A 13860-nucleotide genomic window follows, 5' to 3' on the forward strand; every position below is an offset into this window, starting at 1 on the left:
AGGATGCGTATAAGTAGTCAAGCATCACGAATACGATGTCTCTGTGTTTACAACGCCACCCCCAACATCGTAGCCACTGTAATATATGTGCTTCGGCTAGGTTTAGATTATCGAGCCTCACTCCATCAAAGATGCACAGTCCTGAGAAAATACGACTTGGCAAACTCGGTGATCCCGGGCCCATCAAGCCATGGGCAAAAGACAATGTGACTGATCAAGGCTACACCTTCGAAACGTATGAGCTCAAATTTACCGTTCCCATCGACTATACCCGTCCACGCAGCTTCGATGCAAACAAACTGTCCTTGAGCTTCAAGCTAATAACTGAAATGAGGGTAAAAGGTGATTATACCCCGAAAACAGCGACTGAAATCATAGACGGTATCAAGGACCATCACCTATTTGTCTTCCTCTGCGGTGGCCCTGGAGCAAACAATCAGCCTCATAGGATTCCTCTTCTCAACAAGCACTTGTTACAGAAAGGCTACTGGATCCTGTTCCCTGACTATCGTGGCACTGGCGACAGTTCGACGGAGCTTATGGATGATACCTCGTGGATGATGAAAAACATTTGGCACTTCAGGCAGACTGACATTGTCCGTGATCTCGAAAGTTTTCGTCGTGCGTTGTTAGGAGAGAAAAGGAAATGGACCACATTCGGCCAATCCTATGGTGGATGGATCACCATGTCCTACTTATCTCGTTATCCCGAGGGCCTTCAGGAATGTTTCGTCACGTCCGGTATGCCACCTATTGGATCCACCATCAAGGAGCACTTCAGCAATATTTATCACAGAATCATAAAGAAGAATGAAGACTACTACACCAAGCACCATAATCACAAGGCAATGGTCAAGGATGTTGTTCGCCACCTGCTCGAGCTCGAGACAAAGGAAACAACCCAGACTCTCCGTGGTGATGGAAGCGACCTACTTACGGCCAGAAGATTTCTTGCTATTGGTCGATCGGTCTGGGGACGAAAGGTCCTACAAAAGGACTTATCCAACCTCGTCGAGGAGCTCAATAAAGAACTCATGAAAATCAAGGCCTTAGGCGACCAAACGAATGGGCACTTCTCAGACAACCTTCTGGAAAACTTTCTGAAATTGGACGGATTTAGATTTGGAGAGCGACCGCTAGCTGCGCTGCTATACGAGGCAATGTTCGTTCCGGAGCAAGAAAACGACAACACACAGAGGGCATCTCAGTGGACCGCTTACGACATGACACTGGACGATGCGGAAATCTCGAAACACTTCGGGTGGGTTGGGGAGGATGCGGAAACCTTCGCAAAACGGCTCGAAAATGATGATGCTCTCTACTTCGCCGGCGAAATGATTTACCCTTGCTGGTTTGAAGCATACAAGGGGTTGAATCGGTACCATCCGGATCTCATGGAAGGTATCCAAAACCACGTCTGGACAGAGCCGCTTTACGATCCCGAGCGTTTGAGGCACAACGAGGTAAGCGTCACCGCAGTTGTAACCAGTGGAGATGTCTATGTGGATTTTGAGCTCTCTAAGAAAGCGGCCGAGGGCATTAAGAATCTCAAACTTGTGACCGACGAGAACTGGGCCAAAAACAACCAGCTAGAACACGGCGATCTTAACCACCAAACTGGCAAGATCCTGAAGATTTTGTTTTCTGGGGAGCCTGGCATGAAGTAAACGCTCAGAAATGCGACTTACTCCTGGGTTTCTTAATCACCTCCGATGCTATGTTGAAAGATAGGAGTTTTTATTACGTTTGGCTTAGAAGATTGGAGGGTGTAATGGTTAGACCTCAGATTTGATAGTCAATTTATACTTGCGTTCACTCTAACAGCCCACGCTATTTTCATAATCCCTCGAGATGGTGACAATTTAGATCCACACCGTTATCACACCTTTCAAAGCCCTCAAATGTCCATTCTGTAAATTGACACCAAGTCAAGATGTACGATATGGCGAAATGGTTTATGATCTGCAATGCTGCCTAATCTCCGATACTGTCACGTGATAAAGAATGAGCAGCAAAGTATAGGCGTGCATTGTTGGTTCACATTCACCCTTATATTGCCAATACTTCTTTCAAGGAGCGGATATCTTTTAGTATAATAAATCGTCATGCTTTCTAGTTTAAACACTGGTCTCTTTAAATTTGAGCTTCCATTTTGGCTTTTCTAAATTTTCTGTATGCGCATCTCTCTTTAAATTCGCACGTTTACCTAGTATTATGATTTGTTAATCATACTACTGAACTATCTTTATTGATATAAGCCTCTCCTTAAGCTAGGCTGCACTTTTGCCTAAAGAAGACATTAATCTATGTTAAAAGGCTGATTATTAAAGATCTTCATAAATCCTTAGCTTAAAGTTCTATTGGCTGGGCTGATGATATGTCAGTGGTATTTTTCATCAAGCTTCGTAGGTGTTGCCTGTTTCTGATGCATCTTTCCAGAACTGTAGGGTGTGATCGGCATTGAAGAATGGCTGAGGTGTCCCAATACCTGCTGAGTGGTAACAGGATCACCCGTCAGCCTATATGAAGAACGCCACTGCAAGGACATTCGCATATCTCGCTCATCACTCAAAGACCGCAAACGTCCGAGTATGATTATGGGGTTGAAAAATATGCTCATCGACTTAGCAGTACTTCCAATTATAAGATTCGTACTTTTGGTCGGCATTAGTCAGCCAATGAGGAAGGGGTTCCGCACCATCTGTTTTGACTACAACACAGGTACCGAAGAACTCTTTATGGAAACAATAGACCAGACGTCCCTGTTGGCTTAATACCTTCGCCGCTTAATGACCGCCGAATGACTAACAAGGGAACCTCTGGATTATCGGTCGAGGCCCAAGGCTCTAGCATCTGGGTGGTTTGATCTGCCCTTAGTCCCAAACTTGGGCTCGCGAGGATACAAACGGGACAGGCGAAAGTAGATTTTGATTTTCGAAAATATGTGCTGAAGAACGTGCCGCTCATGTTAAGCACTGTACCTTCGGAACCTGTGAACAGGCCAATTTGCTTCAAAATAATTGGCTATGACCGGATTGACACAATACACGCAAAGCCAATCTGACTTAAACAACTGTTCTTATCGACTGGATAATAAGGCGGACACGTACTGATCGGTTTCGACTGTGGCCGGCCATACAAGGAAGTTCTTCAGCCCCAGGTTCATAATGCCTTCAACGTCTAATTTGAAGCCAAGCAGTTATTTATAAGGAATGGTAAGCATGACAAAAGTTTTGTAATTTGGTCACCGTTAATTATCGTTTTGCACTTTAATGTCGATGATAACAAATGCTGCCTTTTACTATTGAAGAGAGGATGTAATACTATAAAATTCCAAACAAGGTATTCATACAAATAAGATTTCGGTAATTCAAAGATCTTCCTTTAAAGTTTAGCAACTCGTAGTTAGCAGATCCTGGCTTTAAGGCGTCTGATTGTAAATATATAACCGTAGCTGTTCCATGCGGCGGCAAAGCGGAACGGGAGTCGGAGAACAACCGATGTGTTTATTTGGTCAGACTGGGTTTCGATTGCACTCGATTGCCTTTCACGATTTGGTTGAGACGTTTGCTTCCATTGATAGAATCGAATCGTTCATAGCTTGAGTGGCTGGCCCTTGCGATGTGGCCGGCTCACTGGAGTATCCCAAGCCAATTAACGCCGGGGCCTGATAAGAGTCGCAGTCGGTCGCTTGAGGCGGTCAACCTGAAAAGACACGAATAACGGCAGTTATAAGCTTGAGTGTGTCAAATCTGCTATACGGGAAGACGGCTACCTGTCCGATTGCTCGCATCCGCTAGATGCAAAGCTGGCGCAACTCAAAACGCTTCCTGTAATTGCAGCAATGAGAAAAGACTCAGGGCATATTAGAATGGGAAAGTGTTGGGCAGCGGACACCAATTCGGTCACTGCACCTGACGAACTTCACGGCATTGACACAAGCTGACAAAAACGAAACAATTTGATTACAGTTTTACATATTGGCATGGTCAAAGCCCACGAAGCTCCCCAAGCACGCACCCAACCAAATATGGATAACATTGGACAAGGTCACAGCACTGCCCATAGACACTGTTCTGCATCACGATGCCTTATGTTCAACCAGTATTAAAGGTTATCGGAATAAAGAATCGGAAACAATAATTATAGGAATGTGATTACATTGGCGTACAGGTCGTTCGCCACATCACCACATCGCTAGTCTGAGAAATTCAACCAATCGCAAGATTTCATGAATGATGGGAAAACACCACTTTACGCTAACCTCCCAGGCATACTTTTTGAACAGACCAAGTTTATGGTCATGACCCTCAGACCTCCCTCCTGGTTAATGTGCGTATAGGTACCAGCCTTCCTATAATTATATATGAATTCATGTGTCCCTTAGCCTATTGGCTAAATCCCTCAGTCCGGTTTAGATGCGGAAAATCGCACCAGTGGCTCAATCACGCCCATCATTGATCCCACATTCCTTCCGGAGTCCTCCGGTATAGCCAACTGAGCCCCATTTCACGGCCCCCAACCATCGAATTTTCGTTCACACATCCATTCGGTCCGAACCAGCATTTCTGACACATGGATCCCACCACCCATCCCCACATTCACGCCTCGGTTATGACTATGCCGTCTTTAATGACGATAATCGGTCACGTTTCCAACAACCACAAAGCGCCCGGTTAGCTCAATTGGTCAGAGCGTCGGACTTTTACGGAATCATCCTGATGCCGCAGCAATCCGAAGGCTGCGAGTTCAAGCCTCGCATCGGGCGTTCTATTTTTTGGAGTTTTCAATGATTTGCTTTGGTGTTTCTGCATCACATTGCAGGACTTGGATTGATTACCGGGTTAGCACGGTGACAGGCAAGCACAAAATTTTCAGTCACAAGTTGCGGGAACACGGAATCTTTAAAATGGACAGATTGTGATTATTTTAGTGTACGCTGGTTAAATAAGTCTCGGGTGCCGACAGTCTCGAGGTGTACCGCCGCAAACATGCGCACAATGAGCCATTCTTTATGATTGTTTGCTACGGTTTGTTTTGTTTCCGAACCGAATGCGGTTAACCATAGTAGATCTCGACTTGTGAATAAAAACTACTGTTATTCATGACTACCGTGTATTCAGGGAGACTCTTCTATATACTAACACGATATTGCATTGCAACAACTTGACGTCAAAAAGCGATAGCTAATGCACCAGGCAGTACTTCTGGCTGATTGGTATTTTATTCATCACTGTGATCCAGTAGACAGCCCTTCTATATCCGGAGATCACAACGTTGGATCACTCTATGTACTAGAAATTGAGGCAGTAAGGGTAAAAAACGAGTACAGCGTCAAAAGGGAAGGGTAAGAGAAATCTTGAGAGCCGGAAGGAAGCAGATGAGAGAGCGTGGAGACGAGCACCAAACACATAGTTCTTGTTGCTTACGGTAATAATTGTGGTCTTACCCTAAAGTATATTCGTACTGTAGTGGCTCGTGTCGGGAGTGTATTTGCATGGAATAAACACTGATTAATTTGTAGTGTAGACTATATGGCATATCTGGGCAGTGTCCAACAACATTTTGTGTCTGTTTAGGAATAAATCGATGTCGGGATGGATGACAGCTGATCAGCAGTCAATCTCCGTTTCTTCCAACCGTCCCGCATTCCCGACTCAAATCCACGAACATACTATCCACCTATACCAGTGTCGCATTGCTTTTAAAGATGTCCAACGGGAACCCATCGGCAATAGCCTGGTATCCAGCAGGGTTCGGGTGCAGATGATCACCACTATCATACTGACTAGCCAAGTTCGCTGCATTGCCACTGTTCGCCAGAATCTTGGAGAAGTCGACTGTCGCATCGAAGCTGCCATCGCCACCACTCAGAATCCACTTGTTCACACGCTGTCTTGTCGCTTCACGAGTTGGGTTGCTGTAGCTCTGCCCGTTTCCGCCAAATGGTGTGATGGTGGCTCCAAACACGGTGATCCCGGCTTTGTGCGCGTCGGATGCGATCTGCTTGAAGCTCGAAATCAGCTGGTCCCCAATACGAGTCTGGGTAGACGAGTCGGTCGAGCCGCCACCGATATCATTCACCCCTTCGAAAATCAAGGCGTATTTGACCCCGGAGGTCTGCAGGAGATCACGCTTATATCGCTGCATGAGAGGTGGGCCGAGTCCTCCCGTGAGCACGGTATTGCCGCCGGCTGCTTGGTTGTTCACACCGATGGTCGTGATGCCAGACTTTTGCATCTTGGCCAGTACCAGGTCAGGCCATCTTGGAGAGAGGTTAGCCACGATCGTCACTGATTAGTGGATGCAGGCAGACCCTACCGGTTGTTCGTGTTGTCGGTACTTCCACGCCCATCAGTAATACTATCACCGAGGATGACGAGAGCAGAGTTCGACTTGGGGGCCCATGCTTCTACGGCGCTCACAAAATACCAATGTGCCGTACTCGCACCAGTCACGGTGCTGGCATTGAGATGGTTTCCTTGCTGCATCCAAGATGTTGTTCGGCTTCCAGGGTGACCTGTGATGCTGTTCCCCGACTGGCCTGCTTGGAAATACAAGTTGATGGTTATCATGGACTGTGCTGCTGCCTTAAAGTTGACTGGGTCTGTGTAAACCACCTGTCCCTTGGGAATATTGACCGAGGTCGTGCCGTTGAACGTTATCCCTACGAGACTTGATGTGTCGATACCATTCACTCCGGCCTTCCCACTAGTTGGCAGGGCCAGAGAAGCCGCTGTGATGGGCAGATCACTGCCCCCAAAAGTGTTGGAGATTTGGAAACGGACTCGTTCGATGCCAACAGATAGATGAAGGGTCTGGCGTAAGGTAGCATCCTTGAACATTGAACCACCTTGCTGTCCTTAATGTCAGAGTTGGTATACAGCACATCCAATAACCACCACGTACAAAGGGAGAAGGAGGCAAATTGCTCTGCTCCACCAATTGTGGCATCGAAGTCCACGTGGCAACCCACTGAGAGTCATCCTGTCTCTCTTCTAGTCGACTGACATCTGTAGGCAAGGCGTGGGAGCATTGTGAAAGTAGCAGCAAAGAGAGAATGCCACCACCGAGACTTCTCAGCCTCTTCGGAATAGGGAATGTCATGTTCACAATGTAGTGGCAGTAGTAACCTGCCAAGACGCTGACAAGAGCACCATTTTGAAGTTTCCCTCATATACTGGACATGATAGTTGATGTCATCAACATAACGGAGCGGTGGCTCCGCTCAACATGTTTTACCGTTACAAGCATGATATTTACCGTTCGAGTGGCATTTAGGCTCAACAGGTCAGTCTCCATCAGACCCAGAGTCGATCAAAGTACCCACCATAAGCGGCTCAAGTGAATCTGGGGAATCCTGCCGACTTAAATGACATGCCTTCGGCAATTGATACCGACCCTAAGCGACACTGACAGCGCGGAATAAGAAGCGCTCTCAGAACTGGCCTGCCTCATTGGCGGATGAGAGCCGAAGGGGGTAAAGACATTCCCGGGTGGATTCACATTCCCCCAGACTTGGCAGATCCCGACAACGGGAGGATGCATTAGATCTTTGACCCCTGGATCTGATAGATATAGTTTAAATATCGTCCTTCTCCCGCATAGTTCATGTCTACATTATCCTTTCGTTACTATTTTACCATGATTGTGAGGCTCGAACAGGGATCGCCCGATAAACGACCGAATGTCGCTTAGAAAGGCCAAGACTGGGAGGACCCCTCCGAAGTCCGCAACCGGCACGTTCCCGTCTGTCGGTACTGCAAAGATTGGGCGGTGTGAAAGGGGGAATCCCCGACGAACGAATGAGGTGCGAACGTGCAAAAGATGACCACGCAGTCTGGGTGCATCACAGATCCACTCATCAGCAGATTCTAGATTTTCCAGTGGTCTGTGGTCGTCTGTGGTCACAAGTTCAGTTGGTTCTCAATTGCAAGCGCCGATTTTTAGTGTCTCTCTTTTTTTCTTCCTTGACGGATTGCCCCTCCACGCATGTCGTGGACCCCTCCTTTCAGCGGCCAATTCGACACTTTGCATATCTGACTTGCAGAACAGATGGTGGGATTTTTTTCTCTAGGGTCTACCATGCCGCATATAGCTGCGAAGACGGCGTCTTGAAATTCCAGGTCCTCGTTCAATTGCAAGGCCAAAATTGAAATCTGAAACCATTTTTAGAGCTTCCAACGGAGTGACCACATAAGTCTTCTGGTGTGTCGAGTATCAATTGACTCATTAAGACCGAATTGCTCTTTGACGTTCGCGCCGTTACATCATACCCTTGACAGTAGTGAAAGGAAATTACGGGCTCCTCCACACTTTCTGGGCTTCGATATCTGAGTCATATCGACCTTTTAAAGACTTCACCTTCAGTAGTTTACTACTTTTTGGAATACCTCACTACTTTAACCGCCTGAACCAAACACAAAGATCATCTCATTCTGGGCCGATTCTTCTCCTCGGGTACAACTTCACCAAAGCGTCTATCCGTTCCGCCCGCATTCCCCATCCACATATTCGGCGAATTTTCTCGTCTTAAGAGGACACTGGTCACCAGTTCTAGACATCGCCTTCTCGCAGTAGCCAGGCCTTTTCTTCTTCTTCACATACGTCAACATGCCTTCAGTCGATATGGCATCACAAGTTGATGACACAAGAAGTAGGTTCACAAACTTTTCGCCGATCTGACCCTGATCTTGCACCTTGCTTCTTGCCTGATCAACACGACGGTACTTGTCTTCCCTTTTTGGCATTCATCTCATGACAGGCATGGACACGTCTCGAGAGGCTTGCTACAGACTGGAAACTGCACCTATCCATTCTCTACGGTCTATATGAACGTGCCAGTACATCTGCCATGATGCTCTTTCGTTCAGTTCCCTACTCGCTCACATTCTACGACCAACCATGTTCAGAACTAACGATCTCGCAGTCCTGGGTCAGGATCCCTTGATCCCGCCCGCTCTCCTGATGTCTGAGATCCCCATGACAGAGGCCTCCCTGCAGACAGTAGTAAAGGGCCGTCGTGAGGCCGCGTCCATCGTCATGGGCAGCGATGACCGTCTGCTTGTCGTCGTGGGACCGTGCTCCATCCACGACCCGGCCATGGCTCACGAGTACTGCGCCCTTCTCAAGGCTCTCTCCGAGAAGCTCAAGGGCGACCTCTGCATCGTCATGCGCGCCTACCTGGAGAAGCCCCGCACCACCGTCGGCTGGAAGGGTCTGATCAACGACCCTGATATCGACGAGAGCTTCAAGATCAACAAGGGTCTGCGGATATCGCGCCAGATGTTCTGCGATCTCACCGCCAGCGGCATGCCCATCGCCAGCGAGATGCTGGACACCATCTCGCCGCAGTTCCTCGCGGATCTGATCTCTGTGGGCGCCATCGGAGCCCGGACCACCGAGTCACAACTGCACCGTGAGCTGGCCTCTGGTCTCTCTTTCCCCATCGGCTTCAAGAACGGCACGGACGGCAGCTTGGGCGTGGCCATCGACGCTATTGGCGCCGCGGCCGCCAAGCACCACTTCATGGGTGTGACCAAGGAGGGCTTGGCCGCCATCACGCGCACCAAGGGTAACGAGCACGGCTTCGTCATCCTCCGCGGCGGTACCAAGGGCACCAACTTCGATGCGGAGAGCGTCAAGCTGGCCAGGGAGACGCTGACCAAGAAGGGTCAGAAGCAGGCCATCATGATTGACTGCTCGCATGGTAAGCCGACATTTGCACGGTACAGCTTTTGATGGGGAACACTGGGGAGCTAACATCTGACGACAGGCAACTCGAACAAGGACCACCGCAACCAGCCCAAGGTGGCCAAGGTGATTGGCGACCAGCTCCGCGAGGGAGAGACGTCCATCATCGGTGTCATGATCGAGTCGAACATCAACGAGGGCAACCAGAAGGTACCGGCCGAGGGCCCCTCTGGTCTCAAGAAGGGTGTCAGCATCACAGATGCCTGCATCGCCTGGGACGAGACGGTGACGGTGTTGGAGGACCTCGCGGCCGCCGTCCGGGCGCGCAGAGAGAAGATCGGGGCCAAGAACGGCCACGCCAACGGTAATGGTAGCTCGTAGGCCACCGTTTTCAGAGGGAGAGAACTGCGGCTGAGACTTTCTTTTTCGCTGTGTTTCTCCTGCAGGTGATTGTACGAGAGATCCGAAAAGGAAAAAAGGGGCGAGGACGAAGTCTCGGGACAAAAGTGATGAATTTTCTTGATGAAATGGGATGTATAGGCAGGGGCGAAATACATGGCGTTCATGCTTTATTCGCACATAACATTAAATGGCATGCGGAAAGTCCCGCACGAAGCATCTTGATTGATCTCCAACACTCTTTCCTCTCCTGGGTATGATATCTACAGCAATGTTTGAGTGCATCTATACCTTTCTCTCTCGGAAACCGTGTTGTCCCATAACGCCGCGCATGCATGTCCCTCCAAACGATATACAATCCAAGAAAAGCAAACCTCTCATTCTTCCTCCACATATCGAAACATATGATGTGACGTTAAATCACCTCGCGCCAACGGGCGCATAAGCCCCCCTATCCTCGCGCCTACCACCACCAACACCACCACCGGGCAGCCCCATGCCGATGCCGCTGCCGCCGCCGCCACCGAGGGGGGAGGCTCCGGCGATCTTGCTCCTGCCCTCCCTGAGCTCGACGAGCCGCTTGAGGGCGGCCCAGCCCAGCAGGCCCAGGGTGCCGACGATGAAGCCCCAGACGATGATCATGTCCTTCCTCGAGTCGCGCTGGAAGCACATGGTGACGACGTCCTTCTCCTCGGCGTGCTCGCAGATGGGCAGGTTGTACCCGAGGCAGAAGGCGCGGGTGCACTGGGCGCAGGAGGTGGAGGCGGCGCGCTTGTCGTTGTTGTTGTTCAGGTGCGAGGGCGGGCGGGGGGAGGTGGTGAAGGGGTTCAGGGAGCGGAGGAAGAGGTTCGGGTTGTTGCTGCCGTCGTCGTTCCTGTTGGGGGACGGCGAGGAGCCCCCCGCGGGCGAGGAGGACGAGGAGTCTTTCGGCCCCAGCCGCACGATGGTGCTGTTGCTGAAGCAGGTGCACTTGCAGAATGTAGGGGCTGCTGTTGGGTTCGGGGTGTTGTTAGCGAGTGCGCTGCGTGTTGTTTGCGTGGTGTATTCCAGGCTTTGCATTGGGCTCAACAAGGGGGAGATGCAGGAGATGAGTACGTACATTCTGCGGCGGCCAGTGCCAGCAGGGCTCCGAAGAGCAGCATGAAGACGTTGAGGCGCATCATGCTGGCGACATTGAGATGGTGGTGTGCTGTGCTGAATAGTACTCCGTGGTGGGAGGACGTGCCTAGGTATTGTATTCAATGCCCCTGTCGCGAATTGAACTGACTAACCTGGGGTTAACTTGCGGTAACCTTGCGGGTTGCTGGAAGCCCAAAGCCCGCTGTCGTTTATCATGTGTTCAGCACCCTGACAGCGATAAGAGTCCTCTGTAAATCAGACCAAGGCTAGTCTGGACTACTATTCTTGATGCTCGGTGTGGCTCAAGCTCCGACCAACAGCCACACTTGGAAACTCAACTGTGGAGCCCCCGCGGCTTTTGGTTCTAGTTAGACCAGACTAACTGCACTGGAATCCATCCGATCCCTGGCAGAAAAGTTCACGTCTGCCACTTACAGACATATCATCCGACAACCGCCATTGTTTCTCACGAGTTTCCCAGCCTTCCGAGTCCAAACAAAGGCAAAAATGAGGAGGATAGCTAGGTTAGGGAAGCCCTGCGGCTGGAAGGCTCCCGCACGACAGCAGTCCATCGCACCATGCGCCGCCACGCCCCTTTCTGCGACGGCCCGAACAGCAGCAGGGCCAGCAGGGCCAGCACGCCCAGCTTGCCCCGGCAGTCTACGGTTCTATTCGCAGAACTCCTCCCTGCCCCGATCCCTCGTGGACGCTCAGGCGCCCCAGCCCCCCAGCGACGAGATCCTCCACGAGCTTGAACGAGCCGAATCAGAGCTTGCCGCTCAGCAGCCCAGCGCTTTCCGCCCACCTCCCACGAGGACGGAAGCAGCAGCTCCCAACCAGGTTTCCGATCCCGCATATACGCCTGCTCTCTCCTCCGACGGGCTCTCGACTATCGGTGGCCTCGAGGATTGGTGGGACAAGAGGGAGAACTGGAACAAGGCCGGCGACTTTGCTGGCTTCAAGGCCAAGAAGAAGATCCAGGATCCTCGGGTGCTGGAGGCTGTCGTGCGCAGGGCGGTGGTGGAGGCCACAGTTTTGATCCAGGCCGGGAGAACCGCTGAGCTTGCCTCTCCATGGCCGGTTGGCACCGAGGAAGAGCTATCGAGAGTGTTGGCAGTGAAAATCTCCAGTAATGCTCATGGTGCCGTGGCCCTCACAGGCGAGCACGGTGCAGTGGCCGAGGATTTGAACTGGGACGTCCAGGAATCCCGTGAGGCCGAGAGAGTTCCCGGGGGTGCTCCGGAGCCGCGTGTTTTTGTGCCTTCTCCTCAGGAAGCCGGTGCTTACCTCGAGTCGTGGGATCGTGCCTGGAAGCGCATCTCTCTTGCTGACGCCACTTTCAAGTTCGCCGTATGTTTGCCTCGCGTCCAAGTCTGTCTTTCCATCCACTAAACAAGCATCACAGGTTACCAAGCGTGTATTCCAACTCACTGGCCAGCTCGTTCCTGACCACAAGCTCAACGACATCAAGTCCGTCTCTGCCTTGATCGCTACCCTCATAGCGCCGCCAAAGGCCAAGACCTTGAGCGAGGAAATTCAAAAGACCCGCCGGGAACTCATCAGCCTGCCCAACGTCGCCTTCTCATCAAAGCAAGTGACCAGAGGCGACAAGGCAAAGGCAATTGGTCAATACAAGATCATTGAGGAGGAGTTCAAGAAGAGAGACCTGCAGGATGGCCACCTGGCTGTACCGGCAACCAAGGAGAAGCACTGGTTCAAAGGCGCGGCCTAAGTAACTGAAGCTTTCGCGGGCTGGCGTCTGGGTGCATATTCGTGGTCAAGCGAGTAGGAGATGCCAACCTTAACAGGCCATGTAAAATCAAGAGCTGTACTATAGGGCCTTTTTGTGTATGATTGGATCCCGTATATGATCACATTGAGCACTGAGCATTGAGCCAAGCTCGACTTTCTGCATTGCTCGTCTGGTCACCACTTTCTGATGTGTAAAAGTTTCGCCCATGTTTTTGGCAGAATATTGAGTCATTAAGGCGGCATACCATTGACAACGCCGGATGACGAGCAAAAAATGAAGCGCACCACCTCAGAGCCTATAAACTCGTGTTGACAACTCTACCTCCCTGTACCTCCATCACGCCTCCCACTATGTCAAGATTGCCTCAAGGTGAATAGACGCATATTTGTATAATATCAATTGGATGATGGTGCGCAAGGGGAAGAAGAAAAGTTCAGAAAGATACAGTATTTCGAAGTGTAGCACATAGTCACCAGAGTATGACCGATAAAATACATCTGACCAATCCTCCCTGTTGTTTGCTCATGTGTTTGCCCAGGCGTTGCGGATGATTATATATACCACGACCCGCGACCCACTCGCCGTTATAGTGTTAGGGCAGATCCTGTCTCCTGAAGGCCCTGCATATCAATCCCGGCCAAGCCCTCGCGTTTCACTCGTATGCTCGAATCTCAACGAACCTGCTGCTTCGAGGCGGCGTTGCTGAATGCGTAGTGAACGTCGACCTGGCCAGATGCACAGCTATCGGCGCACCTTGCCTCGGCACACGCCCACGGCACATTGATCTTTGGCTTCACGGTTGATGTTGTGGACTACAGATATGGCTGATCCAGATCGAGGCTCCACTTGCTGTCCATTAGCAGTCGTCTCAAAACAGCTGCGATAGAGCTTGGGTT

General features: G+C 50.5%; 5 protein-coding genes and 1 non-coding gene across 6 annotated transcripts; 4 read left to right on the forward strand and 2 right to left on the reverse strand.

Moving 5' to 3' along the window:
- Positions 1 to 131: 131 nt before the first annotated feature.
- Positions 132 to 1667, forward strand: BKA67DRAFT_542132 (Alpha/Beta hydrolase protein; the record flags this gene model as incomplete). Its single annotated transcript, XM_046101052.1, has 1 exon — positions 132 to 1667. The coding sequence occupies one exon, from the start codon at positions 132 to 134 to the stop codon at positions 1665 to 1667; it is 1536 nt and encodes a 511-aa protein (XP_045951669.1).
- Positions 1668 to 4670: 3003 nt separating this feature from the next.
- On the forward strand, positions 4671 to 4768 carry BKA67DRAFT_t188. The gene has a single exon. It is a non-coding gene; the product is annotated as a tRNA-Lys (tRNA).
- A 473-nt stretch (positions 4769 to 5241) lies between these two features.
- Positions 5242 to 7313, reverse strand: BKA67DRAFT_587067 (SGNH hydrolase-type esterase domain-containing protein). Its single transcript, XM_046104292.1, has 3 exons — positions 6910 to 7313; positions 6322 to 6857; positions 5242 to 6265 (listed from the first exon to the last, which is right to left on the reverse strand). The coding sequence occupies exons 1-3, from the start codon at positions 7105 to 7107 to the stop codon at positions 5683 to 5685; spliced, it is 1317 nt and encodes a 438-aa protein (XP_045951670.1). The 5' UTR covers positions 7108 to 7313; the 3' UTR covers positions 5242 to 5682.
- Positions 7314 to 8729: 1416 nt separating this feature from the next.
- On the forward strand, positions 8730 to 10294 carry BKA67DRAFT_587071 (phospho-2-dehydro-3-deoxyheptonate aldolase-like protein). Its single transcript, XM_046104293.1, has 2 exons — positions 8730 to 9709; positions 9776 to 10294. Exons 1-2 carry the CDS (start codon positions 8905 to 8907, stop codon positions 10072 to 10074), a joined length of 1104 nt encoding a protein of 367 aa, XP_045951671.1. The 5' UTR covers positions 8730 to 8904; the 3' UTR covers positions 10075 to 10294.
- BKA67DRAFT_587072 (uncharacterized protein) lies at positions 10295 to 11560 on the reverse strand. Its single transcript, XM_046104294.1, has one exon. The coding sequence runs from the start codon at positions 11191 to 11193 to the stop codon at positions 10513 to 10515; it is 681 nt and encodes a 226-aa protein (XP_045951672.1). The 5' UTR covers positions 11194 to 11560; the 3' UTR covers positions 10295 to 10512.
- A 158-nt stretch (positions 11561 to 11718) lies between these two features.
- BKA67DRAFT_542136 (ribosomal subunit 39S-domain-containing protein) lies at positions 11719 to 12943 on the forward strand (the record flags this gene model as incomplete). The annotated part of the gene is made up of 2 exons (XM_046101053.1): positions 11719 to 12561; positions 12617 to 12943. The coding sequence occupies 2 exons, from the start codon at positions 11719 to 11721 to the stop codon at positions 12941 to 12943; spliced, it is 1170 nt and encodes a 389-aa protein (XP_045951673.1).
- Positions 12944 to 13860: the final 917 nt, after the last annotated feature.

The sequence above is a fragment of the Truncatella angustata genome, assembly GCF_020726525.1.
Source record: "Truncatella angustata strain MPI-SDFR-AT-0073 chromosome Unknown BKA67scaffold_12, whole genome shotgun sequence".
NCBI lineage: Eukaryota > Fungi > Ascomycota > Sordariomycetes > Amphisphaeriales > Sporocadaceae > Truncatella > Truncatella angustata.

Bases quoted from the DNA above. Each gene is read 5' to 3' on its own strand.
- BKA67DRAFT_587067 (XM_046104292.1), bottom strand. From the start codon at position 7,107: ATGACATTCCCTATTCCGAAGAGGCTGAGAAGTCTCGGTGGTGGCATT. The intron at 6,858-6,909 runs GTACGTGGTGGT...CATTAAGGACAG, and splicing joins ATTTGCCTCCTTCTCCCTTT to CAAGGTGGTTCAATGTTCAA. The intron at 6,266-6,321 runs GTAGGGTCTGCC...CCTCTCTCCAAG, and splicing joins ACCGACAACACGAACAACCG to ATGGCCTGACCTGGTACTGG.
- BKA67DRAFT_587071 (XM_046104293.1), top strand. From the start codon at position 8,905: ATGTTCAGAACTAACGATCTCGCAGTCCTGGGTCAGGATCCCTTGATC. The intron at 9,710-9,775 runs GTAAGCCGACAT...ATCTGACGACAG, and splicing joins CATGATTGACTGCTCGCATG to GCAACTCGAACAAGGACCAC.
- BKA67DRAFT_587072 (XM_046104294.1), bottom strand. From the start codon at position 11,193: ATGTACGTACTCATCTCCTGCATCTCCCCCTTGTTGAGCCCAATGCAA.